At 45.3% G+C, this 20,793-nt stretch overlaps 1 protein-coding gene across 2 annotated transcripts in view; it reads left to right on the top strand.

Moving 5' to 3' along the window:
• LOC144769512 (LON peptidase N-terminal domain and RING finger protein 1-like) overlaps positions 1 to 20,793 on the top strand; it is a 172,059-nt gene that overhangs the window by 137,455 nt on the left and 13,811 nt on the right. For both annotated transcript variants that reach the window (XM_078653646.1, XM_078653647.1), the window contains exons 10-11: positions 3,839 to 4,001; positions 4,934 to 5,083. In XM_078653646.1, coding sequence (XP_078509772.1) covers positions 3,839 to 4,001; positions 4,934 to 5,083 — 313 coding nt within the window. The remainder of the gene's footprint in view (positions 1 to 3,838; positions 4,002 to 4,933; positions 5,084 to 20,793) is intronic.

Raw genomic sequence — 20,793 nt, 5'->3', positions numbered from 1 at the left:
ATCTGTTCTGGGCATGTAGAGCTGTAGATTCGTATACGCCCACCCTTCTCCCCAGATGCCTCTATCTGTTCCAGTACTATCTTACTTCGATACATTACACATAACCCTTCATGGCATAAAATAACCTGGAGATGGAGTCGATGCCCATGCGCACTATCGCCACGTATCTCGTGACAACAAAGACTTCTTCGAAGACAAAAAAACATAGTGCAAACTTCAGAGCCCAACACCAGATGGCGATCTAGGCACAAGTATACGAATCTACAGCTCTACATGCCAAGAACAGATGCATACTGGTACGTAGCATTTTCCTTCATTGTAGTACATGTCCTGCCAGTCAATGGGGCAGAGGTGACTGACCAAGAAATACAATATATTTATTTGGTAATTCCCAGTTTATCTTGGTGCATGTGAATCTGTGTGGCTGGTGTTCCCATTAAATTGGCCCAAACATAATTACTTGAAAACCTAAAACTTGCCTCACAAACCCCTATGTGTCTCACACAAGTTTGAAAGCCAAGTTCACAAGAGTCTCTGTGCTTGAATATATGTGGCTACTCTGGATCTTACGGTGCACAAGCACAGAGGCAGATTATCGGGTGCCACTCGGGGCTCCAACTAGTCCAACATCAAATACAAGTGGTCACCCACAATAGACATTTAAAGTTGAGATGCTGGATCCAAACGTATTCACAGCAAACACTTCCCCTTGCTTTCTAGACGGTACTAAATTGGGTTACTATACACGTAGGCAACCACTTCTTCCAGTCTGAATCACCCTGATTGCTGTCAAAAGTTTAAGATTACAGAGTATATGCCAAATTCCCTGCCTTTGTGTTTCAGGAAGTCCTTGTGAAGTCACAAAGGCAAAACACATGACCGATCCACATTACATTTGTATTCAGATAATTCAACTGATGGACAGCGCAGATGACTCAATAACTTTGTTTGCTTGTTTGTGTGCCGAGTTGTACTGTCTCAATGTTAAATACTTCTGTTTGGTGTGTTTTCCTGATATGAGGTTGAATGTGTGACCCTTTGGCTCCTTTTGGAACGCAGTCTTATGGTATCCCTTGAGGCCGCAGGGTCTCTGAGGTTCCAGCACCACCATTAGCCATAACAATTAGTGACCCAGGCTTAAGTGGATGTGCAGGATTTCTTTTCATGTGATAGTTGTATCAAATGCGGGAGTACTGGGTGCTAGGTTAAGGACACCCACAACAAACACCCTGGGGTACCTTGAATTGAGTGATCTTTATTACACTAGAGGCTTGCTTGTGGTTAAGAAATTCAGCAGACCCTTGAGTGAAACCATTATCTGACACCCACCAGGCCCAGCAGTTCACCAAATGGGTACCTGGAAGTGAAGGTTTTGGTCGAGCCGCATATTTAGAAGGGAATAGTACAGTCTAGAAAGATGAATCAACAATCTTTAGCCTGTGGAATCTACTCCCAAACCAGTGGTGCTAATGGGATCATCTCTTGGGCTCCTTTGGGTCTGTAACTTTAGATCAAAGGACCCCCTATAAAGCTGTTTTGTGGTGTGGTAAATCATGGACCGTGGAGCCCCATTGACCTTCACTGTCCTGGAAAGATTATTGCAGCTTCTTTACTGTATTGGTGGTGTTCCAGTTCTTGATTTGTTCTGGGAAGCATAACAGCAAGGTCTTCCTCGTCAGGGTGCAGCCGTTCTCAGGCTGGGCAGTAAAGCTCCAGCTTCTTCCACGTAGAAGAGAAGCAGAGGTAGACTCCAGTTAATAGGGCTTGTTCTCAGCTTTTAGTGGAGCACAGCAGTATGATTCAGTCCCTCCTGAACCTCTTGTACCTGGTGTCCAGAAGCTTCTTGACATCCCAAAAATATGCATTACTGGCTCTAAAAGGCTACTATTTATCAGTGGGAAATTTTTCTAAAGATGTGATACCTTCTTCCATTTAGGAAGAAGTGCATCTTGATTGGTCGTAGTCTTTTTGGGCTTTTTTGCAGCCAGCCAAAGCATATGGTTGTTCAAATTAATCAGGCTGTTTTGTAAATTGGGCCCAAGCATCCTTTTCTAAGTTCCTCTGCTTTCTAGACTTCCCTGAGCAAAACAGTGTGATGGGGCAGTATTGGACTTAGCAATGGATAGATGCACATCTTCCTATCCCCTCAGGACACTTACCGTTTTAGGGCAGGTATCCATGAATGAAGGACATGCAGTCATCCAGAGTATGAAAGTAATTGCAAAGGAACTATCCTGTTATGCAGGCCAATAGACAGTGTCTTATATGGGCAACATGTACTCTGCACATTGGTTCCTGGTTTTATACTGAAAAACACATGTACCACCACACATTGTAAACCACACACTGTCCAGATACTGCTAAGACTATGGTTTTGGAGGCATAGCCAAATGTGACCCAATAAACAGTAGGCATTCTCTCCTGCAGAGGTACTGGTATAATGGACTGCACACCTATCATTCATCTACCATCAACTGACAGTCATCTCATTGCCTGATACATGGGGCATTTGCTACCCTCCACTTTGAGTGCAGTAGACTTTGTCTAGGCTTTACTATCAAACGTCAAGGAGTACCTCCAATGGACCTGTGCACTGTCAAGTCCAACAGGGATATATATATATATAAAGCAGCACGACTTTTCATGGAAACACCAGGAGTACTTGAGTACCCACACACTTTCCCTTCTATATCAGCCCCATTAAGGGTTGAATTTATTTCTCTATCTGATGATCCACCAGTACTCTTGACTCTTTGTCACAGTTTTTCAATCCCCTTATTATTCCTACATCCCACCCTTAGCCGTTTCTTTAGTCTCTTTTCATTATTACTCTCCTGGCCCTCTCCTCATTATATACAAGCCTTGTCCGCCATGTCTCACTAATTCATACTCATTCTGATCTCTACTTCCCACACCCTTTCACCTTTACTCCCAACCACTCCCCACTTTTCTAACACTCAAACCCTTCCTAATATTATCTTTACCTACTCTGTATTTCTCGCTTTCCCACTCTTACATCTCCCTCCCACCTCTGTATTCCTCAATTCTTTCTTACCACCTCTAACCCTCGCTTTCTGTCAGTCTCCTCCTCTCTGAATCTTGCACCCCACTAATTCCTACACAATTGAGGTCCTCTGTTTTTCTCCTTATCCTCTCTGCTACTGTTCTCCTCATTTCCCTCCCTCCTGAATTCTTTCGTCTCTCCTCCCTTTCTTTCTAATACTTTCCTCTGCGCTCCCTTTCCATCCCCCCACCTTTCCTCCCCCCTCCTTACCTCTCCCCTCCTCTCCCCTCCTTTCCTCTCCCCTCCTTTCCTCTCCCCTCCTTTCCTTTCCTCTCCCCTCCTTTCCTCTCCCCTCCTTTCCTCTCTCCTCCCTTCCTCCCTAATCCTCATTAGGTTCCTCTCTAATCCCCCCCCCCTAGTATTCTTCAGTTAACTTTTTTAAATCAATTTCTCTTCACCCCTCATTCTCCTCTTGCTCCCTTATTCTTTCACCTAATCTCATTAATTTCCAAACGTTCTATTCCCCTTTTCTCTAATGCTCTGCTTTCTGCGTTATAGTCCTCTGTCGCCTTTGTTTCCCTTCCCCTGCTCTTACATTAACTCTTGTTGGTTATCACCCATCTGCTCTCAATCCATATTCGCTATCTGCTCCATTCTTCACCTACTTCTTTCTACTACTCTCTTGACCTGCTGTGTTCCCAGCTTTCTTTGCTTTCTCGCTCTTATCTCCTCTCTTTCCTAGTCCTCTTTTCTCAGAACCATCTTGTGCTTCTAAGTCCCCTCCCTGCTTCTTTCTCTCTTTCTCAGTTCCCCCCACTCTCTTTATTCCACCAGTTTTGCAGACTTTGGCTGTATGTTGGAGATTCTTCGGTTGGAGTATTTGGCCGATGGTCGATCCCTTGTTGATACGGTGGGAAGGCGACGTTTTAGAGTGCTGAAACGAGGACAGCGAGATGGGTACCATACGGCAGATGTCGAATACTTGGAGGATAAAAAGGTCAGAACTGCTGTTTTTATTATCATATAGGGAAAAGGCATCATGGAAAATGCATCAGAAGAAAATATTTCCACTGGGAAAATAGGCAAAGCCTTGCCCAGTGCCTAGTTTAAATTGGAGGAGGTGGGGGCTAAGGGACAGGCTTTAAAGTAGTGCATAAAAAAATCAAGTAATTTGTACGTAGTATGCTCTCCTCAGTAGTCTGGCTCTCTGGCTGTTGCAATATTGATGCTTTTCTACCTGTGTCTTCACTATGGTGCCTCAATGCCTTACATAGAAATAGAGAACCGATTTCTGTTAAGTAGAAATTACCTGGTTAAATCACTGCTTTCATTTATAATTTGCCTTATTCCTCACTTCACTCGTTTATTTTTTCTCTGGTCCACTGTCCCCTCTCCTTTCTCCTTGACTGAGCTGCCACTGCCACTTCCTCCAGGTAGTTCGCTGGTCTTCGGCACTTATCGCTTTCTGACAGTGCCATGTTGACATCCATTCTGTCCTCTTTTCTCTGTTATGGTTGCCGTCATCCTTCTCTCCCACTTTAGTGCTATGCTACTAATTTCCTTTTTTCATTTCCGGGATTATTATAATTTTTTTACCATTTCCCCACTACACCCTCCAACCCTACCTATCCCCGTATTAATATCCACCATCGGTTTTACCTGTATACGAATTTCTCTGTCTTCTGCCTCAGGTACTCTCTTCTTCAATTGGCTGTTACTTTTGCACTCTTGTCTTTTCGTCTGTTCTCTAAAACAAATACGAATTTCGTCCCCGCTCTCACTTTCTTATTCTTCCTTTTGTTCCTTGATGTACTTCTTTGTTTCACCTTTCCCCCCCAGACTACTACCTTCTGCCTCATGCACCGGCTTTTTTTATTCACTCATCCACTGTGTCCTGAACTCTCCCTTTCCACACTTTTACCCCTTTAGGTACAAGGGGATGAACTAGTGGAGCTGCAGAGGTTACATGATCTAACCTACCAGCAAGTGGAAAGCTGGATATCTGAGGACCGTGCAGACCTATCCAGGCCAAGCTTTCTGCAGAGTGGACCTCTGCCCAAGAAGGAGGATGATATCCAGGTAGCAACTTGAAACTTTTTTGTTTTTGTAAAAAGATGCTTGTGTGTGTTTGTTTCCCCACTTTCTCCAGTAGCTACTAGAAAAGGTCAGATTGGCAGAAAGTGAGAAATACCTTTTGGTAATGTGTGGAGTGGCCTCTTCTTCAGATATACACCAGGTGTTAGATACAGGGGTCTCTAGTTGGCTGTGGTAGGTACATGTGACCAAATAGGGACCCTTGATTCTGGTCTGGGTAAGGGGGGGGATACACACATTAGCCTGGCACGAACCGACAGACTTATCTCAAAGGCAATGTGTAAAGTGTTTGTACTCCAAACACACAGTAATACAGTGATAACACCACCAGTTTAGAAAAATAAAATCTCTTTACCTAAACTCAACAAGACCAAAATGACAAAAATCCAACATACATGTAATAAGAATAGGTCTTTTTAAAGGTTTCAAGGAACTTAGTCCATAGAAAACTATGGCTGCGTGATTCTACACGAAGTACCTGTAAATGCGTTAAAACTCACAAGGCCAAACAGCCGCAGAGCAGGGAAGCGTCGAGGAACAGCGATGCGTCAATTCCCGAGTCCTCTGGGAGGTGATGCAACAGTTCTGCTGCATGGAGGAAAAGTGATGCATCAATTCCGGACTGTAGGGGGAAGTGGTGCGTCCACTCCAAGACAGTTCTGGTCTGTGGGTGATGAGTCGAGAAAACTTTCCGCACAGGTGCGATACGTGGAAATCCCCGGCTGAACACACTTGTGCTCTTGAATGGTCTTTCGAAGTTGAACCAACCTCTGCCCTACCCGCTCTGCTACCTATTGCTAGTAGTGCAATGCTCACTTACTTGTTACCTCCTTGTGCTCCGTTCGTCCCCAGTGCCATAGACACTGCTCTGTTTCCAGGGGCAACTCTGGCCGTACCCCCAGTCCTATCAGCCAGCTTGGGTAATATGTCAAGTAGATCCTCCTTACCTTGATTCCTCTGTTTCTTCCTTCTCTTCTTGATAGGATATCTGAGGAAGTATTTAGGGAGGAGCTGTTGGATCATAAGCCCACGACCTATCTTTGTGTGAGAGATGTGGCGCAGTGGCAGTGCAGCTGACTCCGGAATGCGGGGCTCGCTGTTTGATTGCCGGCGGCAGCTCAGCTCAGCATAATGTGACTCTGGGCAATAGCTAAGTTAATCTCCCCGACAGTCTCCAGCGCCTGGATACCCTTAGAGGTGATAAATCGCGGTTTACAAATCTGGAATTATAATCTTTGAAAAGGCTGATTGTGTTACTGTGACTTTTCCTGTATATATTGCATGCACTGGACATGGGATTCATGCTTAGTCCTATGTGCCTCCTCATGCTACTGGAGGGAAACGTTGCCACTGTTTGGCATATCTTTTATTTTTAAGGTCTTTCAATGTTTTCTGTAAATGATCTAATCTTTCTATATGGAAGGTATCCTGTGCCAGAAGGCTTCTTTCTGTCTTCGTTAGTGAGCCAGACCCACTCTTTTAAGAACCTGCAGGTGCAATTAACATACTTTTGGTACATAGTGTGGGCAGGAGTCCATCTCAGTAAGGGCTCACAACATTTAGGTCATCTGCCCCCATTTTAATTCCTGATAACTCTTCACACTCAAAAATAAAAGAAAAAGGGTCTGCAGTCCTTGTACCTGAAACTTCTCCCATGGAGAGGGGAAGAGGGGGGGGGGAGAGAACCGAGAACAAGGGTAGGGTTTCTTTCAGTTTATCTAACTGATCTCATGGAGGGAGCGGGGGAGGATGGTATTATGCAGTTGTACTCCAAGCTCACCTTGGGTTCGACAGACCTTCAGTCTACGCCTGGAAAGGCTCATGGAGGGGTCTGGCAGTTAGATCAGAGCGTGTTTCTTCCAAAATGTAATTCTTCATGGGTCTGTTCCTTGAGTCCTAATACTCTTGCTTATTTTTCCCATATCAGCACTTATATGGAGCCCTCTTGATCTGTATTATGGGGTCCCATTGGCACCCATTCCTACATGCCCAACCTCTATTTCTTCCCCTTAGTCTGTTACCCTGATGAGTTGTTTTTCTCTTTTCCTTCAACAATACACTACTTACATTAACTACAAACCGTGCAAGATGTGAACAAGTGGCAAGTGCTGTTGGGCTTTTACCTACATTTGGTTTGACCGGAGCGCTATATTTCTTAAAATTACCAGGCTAGGCTCTGGACTGTTTACCCACACCCAAATTCCGCTGGAGAAACTTCTCCTCTTTTCTTTGGCACCTTGGGTCTTCGTGTGGAGTCTGGTCCTGCACCTGCGGTCACTCTCTGTGAAGGCAGTTCTTGGATGTAAGATACCACTCAATGGTTAGAGCGGCAGACCCTGATGCAGAGGTCTAGCCCGGGACCAGGGTTCAATTCCCCGCCTCGGCGGGTCTTGGGCTCAAAATTCCACGGACCTGATAATTCTCGCCTCGGTGCCTATTCCAATCATGGAGTCCCACTCTGCAACTCTGGGCAATAGCTTGCTTAATCTCCACAACGGCCCCCACAACGCTAAGGATGCCTGGCCTCCACCTTGGAGGTGCCCAGGAGTGGACACCTCACAGGGAAAGCCAGGATGGGTTCCACAGCGGTATTCGTACAAGCGCCTTGAGACCCTTGCGGGTGAGTAGTGCGCTATACAAGTATCACTTGACACTCATATCGACAAATATGAACCTTCTTCTTTTCACAAAACCTCGATTCCCTTCCCAAGTTTAAACACAAAGTTTCGCTTGTTAAAATGTGCAATGTACTTCACAAGACATAATGACTCCCATGCCTAAATGGGCCTAGCAACCTTCAGTGAACTCAATACAGTACAACGGTTCCAATCGCAATGAAACGGTTCTAATCGGAATGAAAAGATTGCTTTCGTGCTACACACAGGGTACACATGTATAATAGTGTAATGGTTTCACATATTTCTTTTATAAATATACTGAATATTATCTTTTCTCTTCACACATGTACAAAGTATAATATAGCATAATAAAATCTGTTTTCACAGGATCAATGGTCATCCAATGTGTTGTTCTTAATTAGTGCCCAAGAGCTTTGGCCATTTCTGCACTATATAAGTTCCAATCCATATTCTATGAAATCTAAAAAAGTATCTGTTACTTTTGTGCCTTAATTCCATTTTCATAATGATAGATGTCTAAAGTACCCTCACATTTTAATCAATCAATTGAATTAGCAACGTTTTTTTCCAGCCCATAAAATGTGGCAGAAAGATTTGTGCTTGCTCCAGATATAAATCTTTGGACCTGGCCTAACCCCAACACTATGCAAGAGAAGACCTCTTTGGCAGAGCTCCCTTCAGGATCTCTAAAATCCTATTAAAAATCCTGCATTGCCTGGTGTAAGTACCTCCAATACAGGCGACTCCGATTCCTGAGGAACCCGCATAACCTTCTTGGGTAGAGGTGTGGATTAGAGGCCATTGTTTAGTTTGGAGACAAAATTGATCTTTCTGAGTGACATTCATCCTGCCTTTCTGAGTAGCTACATTCCACATCTCCAGCCAGAGAACTGACCTGCCTGGGGACCCACAAAGGGGAGAGACCGCTGTCCTTTGCTTTTTGTCCCAATGTAGGTGGAGTCGACAAAAGGCTTTTGGGGGTGGGGAGGGGGGTGACTCTTGTGTCCAGTTCAATTTGGGATGCAGCACTTTGGTTCAGAGGGTACTTGGTGGTGACCTGACCCCTATGTTTTAACAGTAGCCAGGCTCTGAAATGATGCTGGGGAGGTGGCTAAGGACCATAGCAGAGACGTGCAGGATCCTGAATAGAGCTCGGGTGACTGCCATTGTGTCGCAGTTGGACATGTGAATAAGTGCCCTAAGTGTCCTAAACTTCTGGATATAGTTCCACCATCACACTCTGCCTCCATCCACTGGAACCATTATCGCTCAATCTTTGTTGAGGTGCAAAACTGGGATTTTACCACTGCTGATCTTGGAATAAGTGCAAAACAATTATTCATGGGAATATCTCCTTATTGGCACAAAAATAACAAAATTGCATATCTGAAATACTATGTTTTTATTCCTCCGAAGGCCTAAAATACCTGCCTCTCGTACTACTGTGACTCTACAGGCCCCTTATGACAGCTTGCATGAAATGAGGGTCTGGGATTTATTTGATCTGGAGAATATGTGGAAATGCTCACACTGGTGTTCTCCTACAAGATACTATATTATGTTTTATGTTAACAGTGCCATGCTTTCTCTATGCTGGGTACATTTCAGATCCTTACATTAAGTGTTGAGAGTGCAGTCAAATGTGAAGAGGTGACAAGTGAGGCCATGCCCAAGAAGGTGTAAGGTACAGATCATCTTTTTAATGGAAACCCACATAATGGAAAAAAAAGAATCTGAAAATAGCATTAAGATGTACGTAGAGGTACTATTTTGTTTTCATGTGGTAGGCCGCAAGGATCTGTGGTACCCAGGGTCTTGTTATGTACTACCTTCCAGTTGTGTATCTGCCCTAACCGCTGTATGGTTAATGCCATGGACAACAAACAGTCAGTTCTTTCCTAGATACTTAAACTCTGTGCCCTGTAGCTGATAATTGTGTCATGAAGGATACGCTAGATAGCCCGACACCTGAACAGACTCCAAACTACACGTGTAAAACCCAGAAGAGGGCACTGCATGATCTCTGCATGGTGGATATATGGAGAGGGTACCATGCTGGGGAATGTGCTTACTTATCGCCCCCACTATATGCAGTTTTCATGTGGATGGATTAATATTTTAGAAAATGGTTATGATTTTGAGAACATAAGTGACCATGAGAGTGTCCTGTTGGACTATTGTAGGTTGGTGGAGTTTCTGTAGTACATGAAGCCTTGGATCCTGAATTGAAGGCCTTAGCCAGGTACCCTACAGGACCTAACCCTTAGGAAGAAGCTACATAAAAATATGAATTTCTACTTCAGTGAGACTGACCGGTTGATATCCATGGAAGGGAATGAAAGTGAGGAAATGAAGATTGTCTTTTAAGGGCAGTCCTATGCGAAAAGAATTGGTACAAGCCACTGGCAGGTTTCACATAACAATATGCATACATCTCCCATAGTGGTAAGGGGAGATATCTGGTAGACCATCTCTGTCGCACAATCTTCCACCACGCACCTACCCACTGGAATAAGCGAGATCACACACAAAAAGCTTCCACCATCTGGAACTAGCCTTAAGAGAGCTTTCCTACTTCATGGTGCTCTGGAAGGGTTTATATAGGTCACCTCTCTGTGATTCCGCCCATACTGCACTTACGCTGACCCTAGGGTTGGATGGAGAAGAAGATAACCCTAAAGAAACCCTTACAGAGTCAGGGTCCTTGTTAAGGAGGTGATGGCTCCTCCAATGTTCCAACCCCTGTTGAGGGAGGCACTCTTGGGCCCTATTTGTTGTAGTGCAGTTGTTGCTGCCTTATTTTGGATCTATCAACCTCAATATTGCCCCAAAGAATACATCATAAGTATTTTTGAGGAGCCTACAAATAATTAGTGTATCAAATAATATACCAACTGACTCAATAGCCTGTTTCATTCAAATGAAATTATTAAATAAATGTTTTTTTTGTTTTTTAATGAGCTTCAATCATCTGTTTCAAAAAGTCAGTATGAATTCAGTTTTTCAGAAAAACAGCCATCTCCAATTTAAAAGGAACACTTCTCCCTTCTCGGTAAACCTCGCAACATGGCATTCCCTTTGATGCAACTGAAAAACTGTGGGTCTCTCAAGTAGGGTGAGTGTGCAGATTCCTTTTCCTGCCAAACTCCACTATCAGCATGGTCTGGAAGCATTACCTCCGACCATGTGGTGGCGAGGACTATATCATCTACCTGGATTTGTTCAGATTGGCGTTTGGGTTTTGGTTGAGTATACCTTGACTGTCTGTGCTGTCTCACTGAAGGGGAGATTGGTCAGATCAGGACTACCCTGAAGGATAACTGAGGAATTTAAAGAATTTCAGCAATGACATGACACTTTCATATTACACCGAGTTGGGGCAATCCGAAAAATCCCATCTGAACTGCTCGGGTTGGTTGCCTCCTGACAGGGCACCCTAACTTTCAGCAGGCAGCTAAGCGATAGGCATTCCTCAATGGTAGGGAGGGAATTGTGGGAGGATGGGGTTGTATTTATGGATGTATTCATTTATTGGACTTAGCTGCAAGGACAGTAGATTACTTTTCATTAACTATCTGAACAATAGGAAAGTCTTAAAACATCAGAAACACTGGGGGTGATTATAGAAGATTTGTTAGGGATAATAGAAGCTAGTAAGAGGGGACAGGGCAATGAGGTTTTTTTTTAAATGTTTCTTCTGAATGTAAGGTCCACATTGAGTTTGAAATGTTCTAGTAAAATTTTCCATATGGGTGCAATACAAAAACACATGGTTTATATTTTTATTGATTAGTGGAATCTCTAATACTAGGTGTGTTTTGTTCTTCATAGACCTGTCGCAACACCTCATGTGGAGATTTTCCTTTAGATAAGATGCAAAGCCAGAGTGAAGGGCATTGTGGGTGTTCGAAGCTACTTTGAATTAAAATTCTGACTTCTAGAGGAAGTAGGTGCAAGTCTTTTAAGATGGGGTCATAAGGTGTTATGTCTTGGTTTTGGTGAGAGATCTAGCTGCAGCACCAGGATGGCTCTTAGGAGTTTTGTGGATGAGCTGGAAAGACTTACAAGCACCCAAGTACTGCTTTTCCTCTGTCCGAGTGAGACTGCACTAAAGCAAGCATTGCTGTCCTCACCTCTGATGCAAGGAAAGAAGGTTTCTCATAGTCATAAGATGCAGTTGAACGAGAAAGTGTTTGTCATCTTGGTGGTCGGTTCAGTCCTATTTGGATTTTAATAATTTCTAAATCGAGGAGATTTGGCATAGGGGACCAGCTTGGGAGCGAGCCCGATAGGAGACAAAGTCAAACCATTCTTGAAGGAGTAAGATGCATTGGAGTTGAGAAGTAACTTACTTTTAAGGAGAATTAGTTCAACCAATGTGTTCATTTATTGAAGAATATGTTTAAGTTGGTTATGCTGGTCAGTTGGTTATGCTGGTCAGTTCAGAGATTATAAGATATAGTGGCCTGTCATCTAAAAATTAATATAAGGGGATGTTTTATCTTGGAGGACAGTTGCAGGAATTTCCATACAAAGGTTGTACAGTTGGGGTTGAACAAATTGAATTGTTAGAGTAGGAGTGACGGATTCTAAGGAATTCAGTTTCAAAACCGAGATCTTAGTGCCATTTTAGAACCATACATCATTTGCCATTCTGGATGGTAAACTGTACAATAGTGAGTTTAGGTTTATGGTGTCAAACACCGTTGTGAGACCTTTTCAGATCCACAAGCATGCCTCGCCTTTACGCACAAGACTACAGGGATGTGTGAACACTGCATTGGTATTTTCACATTCTTAAGTATTAACACCATAGGCACAGCTTTCCTGCAGCAGATGAATACCAGTAACATTACGTGATAGCTCCTTAGAAGTGGGGAATAATATGTGGGAATCAATATTTTTGCATCAATTCAAATGTAATATTTCTCGTCTGTGGAATGTATTACACACACACATTTTCTCTGCTTTATGGTGTGTTTTGTCTTGGTGAAAACCTCCTGAGCTGTAGTGTTCCCACAACAGTTGCACTTCCAGTGTGGCCAGTAATACACGTTGCCAGCCTTATGTGAAGTTTTTCTAGTGTAATACTTAATGTCTTGTTGGGCTGTTAGGTATAGTGTTCCATTTAGCTGGATTTGTGACACAAAATGTCCATGAATGGTGTGGGAGCTTTTTCAGGAGTCCCGGGGCAGCCAATTGTTACTGGGTTCAGATTGCAACAATCCGAGCCTTTTGCCTTTTCTGTCCTGGGGCTTACCCTTATCAGTGATACCAAAAATACACACATTTAGCACATAACCCTCAGAGTAGCGAAGTCAAACAGGGCGAGGTTACTCAAGAGGTTGGTGTGGTGTTGGAGAGTACGCACTCAACATGCATAAGGTGACCGTTATTAACACAAGGTCTAGCCAGAAGTTTAGCTTTAGAAAGAAAAAAGTTATTTTATGCTAATACACACAATGCACAATTACTGTAGACAACAAATGTAGTACTGTCATCAAGGTTGCTAATATGAACAGTACCCACAGTAATTTGGGGACAGAGTTTTGGAGTATTGTGTATAGGCCTTTGGCCTTAAGTCGGGATTTCAGTGGTACTGTCAGTGGTAGTTGGCATGGGTGTTATCTCTCCTATGATCAAGGGCCTTAACCCCCTCCTCTCAGATAAAGGACTGCTCTTTACTATCTGTTTCTGCTACATTTTAGGTACAGTGCCTTCTTTCCTCTATGTCCTTGGTGTAGAGCTCATAATGTCCTTTGAGCAGGACGAGGATGCAGGTACTGCTGTATGTCGGAGCAGATCTACTCCGGGAAGTGTGAGCTCCACATGGTCCACCAGGTGGGATGTTGCTATCCTTCCTCTGGACTAGTCTATGGAATCTTGCTTCACGCTACAAGCACCAGTTGAAAGTAGGTTGCCCTGAACTGGCGGTCTTTCTTGCCATTCAGGCCATCCTCATGCCCAATCACAACAGCCTCCACTCAAACAAGCTGGATGCCCACCGTGAGTTACGTCAGTGAACATACTGTGAAGATGCAGTCTCTTTTGAATGTATTGTTCAGCCTTAGTCTTTTTAGGGCTTGCCTACGCAGTGCGCATGCCCTGCATTGGAGAGAGACCTAATACCATTGGCACAGCTTTGAGGGCAAAAACGTGCATGCGTTGCATTGCTTGCAATGGCAACGCGTGCACGTCTGGTGATTTCCTTGCGGGAGCACGCGGCCCCATATGGTGGCGCCATATGGTCGCATGCTCCCCCTGCTGCCGCGCCCCTTTTTCTTCTCTGCTCTTTCCCTCACTCCCTGCTCTCCCGCCTGGCTCTTCTCTCTTTGATGCTGGTGTCGGCTCTCCTTTGCTCCTCAGTCCTGCCTCGCTTTCCCATGTTGAACACTCTTCCTTGTTTCCTTCTGAATCCCTTTATATTCGTCCTACGTCTGGCCACGCTACACATCTCGTTTATGCGTGCTAATGACGGCTGAGCATGATTCCAAAGTTCTGTTGTTTGCCTGGCATATAAGGCTGCCAGTACAGTAGATGCCAGCAGTTAGGGGGCGTTTCCGGCTAATTTAGTTCCCTGTCCCCATACATTATCGCTTTTCTTGGTTCCCGATATATGTGTGTCCAAAAGGTGCCGATGGCATTGTCACTCCTGCCAAACAGCAAATCTGTTTTCTGTCTGTGTGGTGGGTAGCAACTGATTATGGTGGTTTCTATGTGATTTCTTACTCATCTATTATTTTCAGATTTGTTCAGACATGTTAATTGTCTAGGTGCCCGGGTGAGTAATTGTGAACGTTTCTAGACTAGTTTATTCTTGGTGCCCCCATTGTCTTGCAACTTTTCCATGGGTCGAAATACTCCAACAGTTCTCAGCCCACTGCCCCCCCCGCACACCCTTTCTCCCACTAACTGAACCCTCCTGTCCTCCATATTACGCCTTCTGAGGCTCATTTCAGAGCCTCTACTTTACATCTTCCACAGTAACCCATGTCACTGCCTCAATTATACTACTATTGTAGGTGATACCATGTGTACAATCTGGGCTCCTATTTTACTCCTCGCTATTACACGTTGTGTACAAACCATATCTCGATATAGGGCCTTGTGAACAAACCACATCTCGATATGTAGCGCCTTGTATACAAACCACACCTCGATATTACACCTTGTGTACAAACCACACCTCGATATAGCGCCTTGTATTCAAACCTCACCTCGATAATACACCTTGTATACAAATCACACCTCGATAAACCACTGTGTGTACAAACCACACCTCGATATAGCGCCTTGTATACAAACCACATTTTGATATAGCGCCTTGTATACAAACCACACCTCGATATAACACTGTGCATACAAACCACACCTCAATAATACAACTTGCGTACAAACCATGTTGCGTACAAACCACACCTTGATATAAGACCTTGTATACAATCTAACCCTCAATACTACACAAATTGCACCTCGATATTACACCTTCTGCACAATCCACACCTGGATATAACACCTTGTGTACAAACCAAACCTGGATAGTATGCATCATGTGCCTTGAAGCCTCCTCTGCCCCTTCTTTCCTCACAGATGCTGCGGGTGGGGGGAGCTGGGGTGGGTAGTCACATCTGGATTAATTTGCAAAGCAAATTGTTGTTTGCCTAACTCCCAGGGTGGGCGGATGATGAAACCTCATCGCCGGCTGATGCCGCCTGCACGTAGGGCTAGGGGTGCAGAGGCGGGAAGTTACAGAGTGGGGGTTAGAGTGATGGAGGGCAGCAGGCGGCTGCGCAGGGAGATGTGGAAGGACATGGCCTGGGGGAAGCCTGGGGACTAGTGAGCTGAGAGCACGACTCTCCCACCCCGCAATTGCTGGGCGCCTACACCATCCCAGGCAACACACGAGCAGGTTAGTCCAGCGGGTGGCCTGATTCATCTTGTCCTACATGGATCCGGTAGCAGCAGAACTCTAGTACAGGGCTTCCCAAGGTAAAGCTCCATCCACAATGTAGGCCTCTGTAGACGCGCTCCAAAGCACACCTCACACATATGCATGTTATGGCATGTTTGAATTGAGCTGTAGGTCGTTGTCTTTCCTCATCTGCGTGTCTGTGCATGCCTTTGACTTGCTTGCCTTGTCAAAGCAAGAACGTTGGGTTGGCTACAGGCCACCTCAGCTGCCAATATTTTACTAAAATGTTTTATGGCCATGGAGGTTTTTTGTTTGTTTTATATGCTGGTTGTGTTTTTGTTGGTTATTTTTGTTACGTCGCTACTTAAAGGATAATGATCCAAAAAATGCATGCCACAGACAAACTGGCTAGCAGGCTGAATTTCAGATTCTAACACAGAAAAGTAACATACTGAGCCTACACGCCTGCTAGCCCCACGAAGTTTTGTTTTTGATTCAGCGTGAAATGCAGACATCACTCCCGCTGCTCACTGCAATGCAGGGGTCTTAATTCACCAACTGTGGCTGCTTAGTTCAGACCGCCCTCCCTCCTTCCCCCCTCTTACCCCCCCCCTCCTTCCAGTTCTCCAGTGGTCTACAGCTCAGGCATGTCTTGAGCCAGCCTCAAAGCTGGATCTGACCTATAGTCACCCAGAGGTAAATTTAGAATTAAACAAACAACGAGGATCACATGTTGCCACTGTCCGCCAGAGGTTTCTGGGATTCTAAAACATCTGACAAGTACAGTTAGAGGCCATTTAAGCAGCATGTTGTCACCATATACAGCCAAACATGGAGTAAAATGAACCCCAGAAACCTATTTCACTTTTGACCTCATGTCTGGCTTACCCTGTCTGCCCACTCCACCCCCCTCCCGCCCACAACCTTTTTGTGAATAGCAGTTACTACAGTTTGTAAGGTTCCGTAGCGCTCTTGAAATCTGAGTGCAATTGTCGGATCTGCCTAGTGGTTCGCCCAGCCAAAATGGTCTGCTGATATTGGTAATTGGTTACATTTCAGATCTTTAGAGAGTTGATACTCAGGGTGGTGGTCGGAGAAGTGAGCATAGGCTGGAGTCTGGACAGTGGTTGGCCAGATTCTGATGTGGGTCGGTGTCGCGCATTATGTGTACGGACGTGTGTACTGAAAGGCCACTAGCACTTGATAGTAGGCAGGGATTTGCTCCAAAGACAGTTAATTTATAGTGGCTTGGAACTAAACATGTAGTGCCAGTGTGTCTACCACCGCCGAGACACAGCCACGCCTCGTGTTTACTAGTTGGGAAGACTCTATGCTTACTGCAAATATGGCCTGAAATGTACCCTGCGAAAACGCACGCGTACAGACCTCATAATCTCATAGTCATTTTGGGAGGCTCAAAACGATTTCATTTTCTTCACTCACGACATTCCCTCTTGGTCCAACAGCTTATATAATTCCCTTAACGTCACCTCCTCCTCCTCTATTCCTCATGGGAAACCACTAAAATTGTCCCCCACCGCGTGATTCAACGGCTCCCTCACTATCTCACTCTAGAACAACGGTACTGTCATGATCCAAGGCAAAGACACCTGTCTCTCTCTCTTTGACCACCTCTTCCCCTCCTTACTCCCCTCCTCTGAGACTAGGTTATCCCCTGACTCTTCATCTAACCCCACCCACTACTCCCTTTCTCCTCCCCTGACCCCCCTACACTCCAATAGGCTGCACCCTTGAGAAGCACAGGTCGGCCCTCTTCCCTCCCCCTCCCCTATGCCCTCCTCTCCCATTCCTCCCCCCTCACAGTATGCCCCCCTCATCACTTCCGCCTTACCTCTAGCTAATACACTCCTCAATCAATCTGCACCGTCCCGGTACTCCAATCTCATCTCCTCCCCCATTTTCCTACCTGCCACCCCCCTTTTTAGTCCACCTCTCATCCAACCTTCTCCCCCAGTTAACTTCCGTATGCTCCCCTCATTTCTCCCTCTCTTCTCTACCCCCTTCTCCCCTCACTTTTTACCCCGATTTCGCCACAAACCCATTGCATCTCTCTCCTTCCCCCCACTCCTCCAGCATTGCTGTGCTACCAACTCTCCCCACTTGGTAACCCTTTCCATTTCCCTCCCTCTGGCCCAGCAGAACCATTTCCTTTCTTCAACTTCCCTTTCTCCCAACCCCCCTCACTCTGCCAGATGCCCGTTCCCTCATAGCCACCTCTCCTAGTTGACAGGACCTCTCCAACCACCTCCCCTCTATTCCTCTCAAACCTTCTACATTCCTATGACTCCACACAGTCCTCCCACCTCCTTCCACCCCTCCGCCCTGATCCGCACCCATCTCCCCCTTATTGTGCCCTTAATTCCTGTCCTTCTTGCAATGCCAACAAAGACAACTCCCCCTCACCTCTGATACTCCAACTCCTGCTCTCAAGCTCCACCTTTCCCCACCTATGAACCTATACCTAACCTCTCCTCCTGTCCCCCCACCTCTCCCTGCCTTCCACCACCAATTTCACCCCCACATTCTCCCATCGAGCCACCCAACCGTCCGTGCTCTGCCCTACTCTCTCTGGAAAATAAGGTAGGCTCTCTTATCAAATCTATTTCCCAGCTTGTAGCTTCCATTTCACTTTTAAGCTCCAAGATTTCCTCTTTTTCATTCACCTAAACTTCTTTGGAAAACTCTTACCTTCCCATGAGATGCACCTCGTCCCTCACCCCAATATAGCCAAACATAACCTGTCATCTGCAAATATTGTCAACTCACACAAGCCCTTGAATGACACCCATCTCCAACCTGCATCTCCTAGTAACCCTACTATCTACACTATTCCGACCATCTCCTCTGTCAGAACCAAACATCCACCTAAACCCCCTCCTGAGCACCCCCGTATAAGCATAATATCCCTATCACCCTTCATAGCCCAAGTGCCCCCGTCACCAAAACAGTCTTGAGAGAGATGCGATGTCTGCTCCACAACTGCAGATCTGCAATTAAACACAAACTTGAAATCTCCAATACCATCACCCTTCATATCATAGACATGCTCTTCCCCACAGAGACCTGGTTCAACGATACATCTCACTCTGTTTGATCTCCTACTACCCACAGGCTATTCTATATTTATGAATGACAGAACTGACAAAGTTGGGGGAGGTGTTGCAGTCATCTTTAGAAACTCCCTTCAACTTAAGGCTCTTCCTATCAGCTTCTTCCGCACTTTTGAATGCCTATCTCTTGAGCTTCAATTACACCACCGCTCACCCCTCAGATTCCATGCCATTAACCGCCCGCCGTGTAGCGGCCCTTCATTTATGGAGGAACTCACTGACTTCATCAGCGACCAATACTCGCAAAGTGACAATCAGACCTTCGTGGGTGACTTCAATCTACACTGGGGCTTACCGCAAGACTCTTCTGCAAATTTGCTGGCCACCTTCCTCTCTGCAAACGATCTTATCCAACACTGCACAGAATCAACACACTCTAAGGGCTCCATCCTGGACCTTGTGATTTCTAAAGCAGTCGTGATTTCTAAAGCAGGCATGCTTTCTGTCACTACCCCTATTCATGTAGACTGGTCTGACCACTTCCTCATCCCATTCTCTCTTCACCTATCACACTCTATAACTCTTGGCCAACCTAAGAGGGCTACCTCCTGGTTCCGTGACACTAAAAATATTGATATTGGTTCCTTCTGTGAATCAGCTTTGCTATCACTTCCAAGGCTAGACCAGAACCTAGATGTTGACAAACTCACCTCCCAATGCCCCACAGTCCTTGCAGTCGAAATCAATAACGTAGCCCCTCTCCAAAGCAAAAAGAAAAAGCCCACTCCCTCAGCACCTTGGTTCGACAAATCCCTCTATTAAGAAAGGAAGCACCTAAGACTCCTGGAGAAACAATGGAGGCAAGCGCCCTCCACCGATAATTTGGCCACGCTTCGTTCAGCAAGATCCAAGTTCCACAAGCACATCTTCCTTGGGAAAGCGTTGCACTTCAGAACCCTCCTTGGCTCAGCCAAAAATAGACCCAAAAAAATATTCCATCTCATCAAGAATCCTAACTGCTCTCCCCCAACCTCCAAGCTGGAGAATTCTACAAAGAAAGCAGCAGATTTCGCTATATTCTTTGACAAAAAAGTGAAATCACTGGTGGATCAGGTCGTTCATCCTACCCCTCCAGAGGAGTGCTAATCCTTATCCATTTGGCTGAACTTGACCCCATCTCTGAAGATGCCCTCCTCATTTGCATCCGCGAAACAAAGCCCCCCAACCATTCCCTGGACCCCATCCCTAGTGCCATTGCCATTGACTTCTCTACCAATTCCCTTTCCTATTGGACCACTCTGGTCAACCTCTCCCTCTCTCAAGGCTCCCTTCCTGCTTAAAATACCCACTGTGGATGCGAATGACCTCAACTTCCGCCCCATCACTAACCTACCCTTTCTTGCGAAGATCACAGAAAGATGTGTAGCGAAACAACTCTCTCTTCATAATCAAGGACAATGATCTTCTTGATAATTTTCAGTCTGGCTTCATCCAAAACTGCATCACTGACACAGCCCTGCTGCAAGTGATTGATGACGCGCTGCGTATAATCGATTCAGGGGGGGTCTTGTCTTCTAATTCTCCTTGACCTGTCTGCAGCCTTTGACACTGTCAATCACAACACCCTCCTCCACACTCTCCAACAGAGAATGGGCATGGAGGGCACTGTGATTAAATGGTTTGCTTCTTTTCTCTCTGATAGATCCCAAATTATCAAAATAGCGAACAGTCTTTCATCTCCTTTGGCGGTAGGTCAAGGTGTCAAGGCTCTATACTTGCACCCACATTGTTCAATCTCTATTTAGAACCACTGCGAAATCTCTTAGTAAATCCGGGATCCACTATCATCTCTATGCAGACGACATGCAAATCTACCTCAAGGTTGCCTCCACTCACGATCTCCCCATCCTAAGCTCTACTCTCGACTCCATTCAAAACTGGATGTCAACTCATCAACTGATTCTGAATCCCTCCAAAACTGAATTCCTCCTCCTCCCTTTCTCCTACCCCGGTTCAATTATGGATGGATCAGATGAATCTACTTAGCAATAAACCCATCATTGTCGATAGCGC

Source organism: Lissotriton helveticus, chromosome 7, assembly GCF_964261635.1.
Source record: "Lissotriton helveticus chromosome 7, aLisHel1.1, whole genome shotgun sequence".
In the NCBI taxonomy this organism is placed as follows: Eukaryota; Metazoa; Chordata; class Amphibia; order Caudata; family Salamandridae; genus Lissotriton; species Lissotriton helveticus.
The sequence above is the reverse complement of the archived record's forward strand: the minus strand, read 5'-3'. Positions and strand labels throughout refer to the sequence as shown.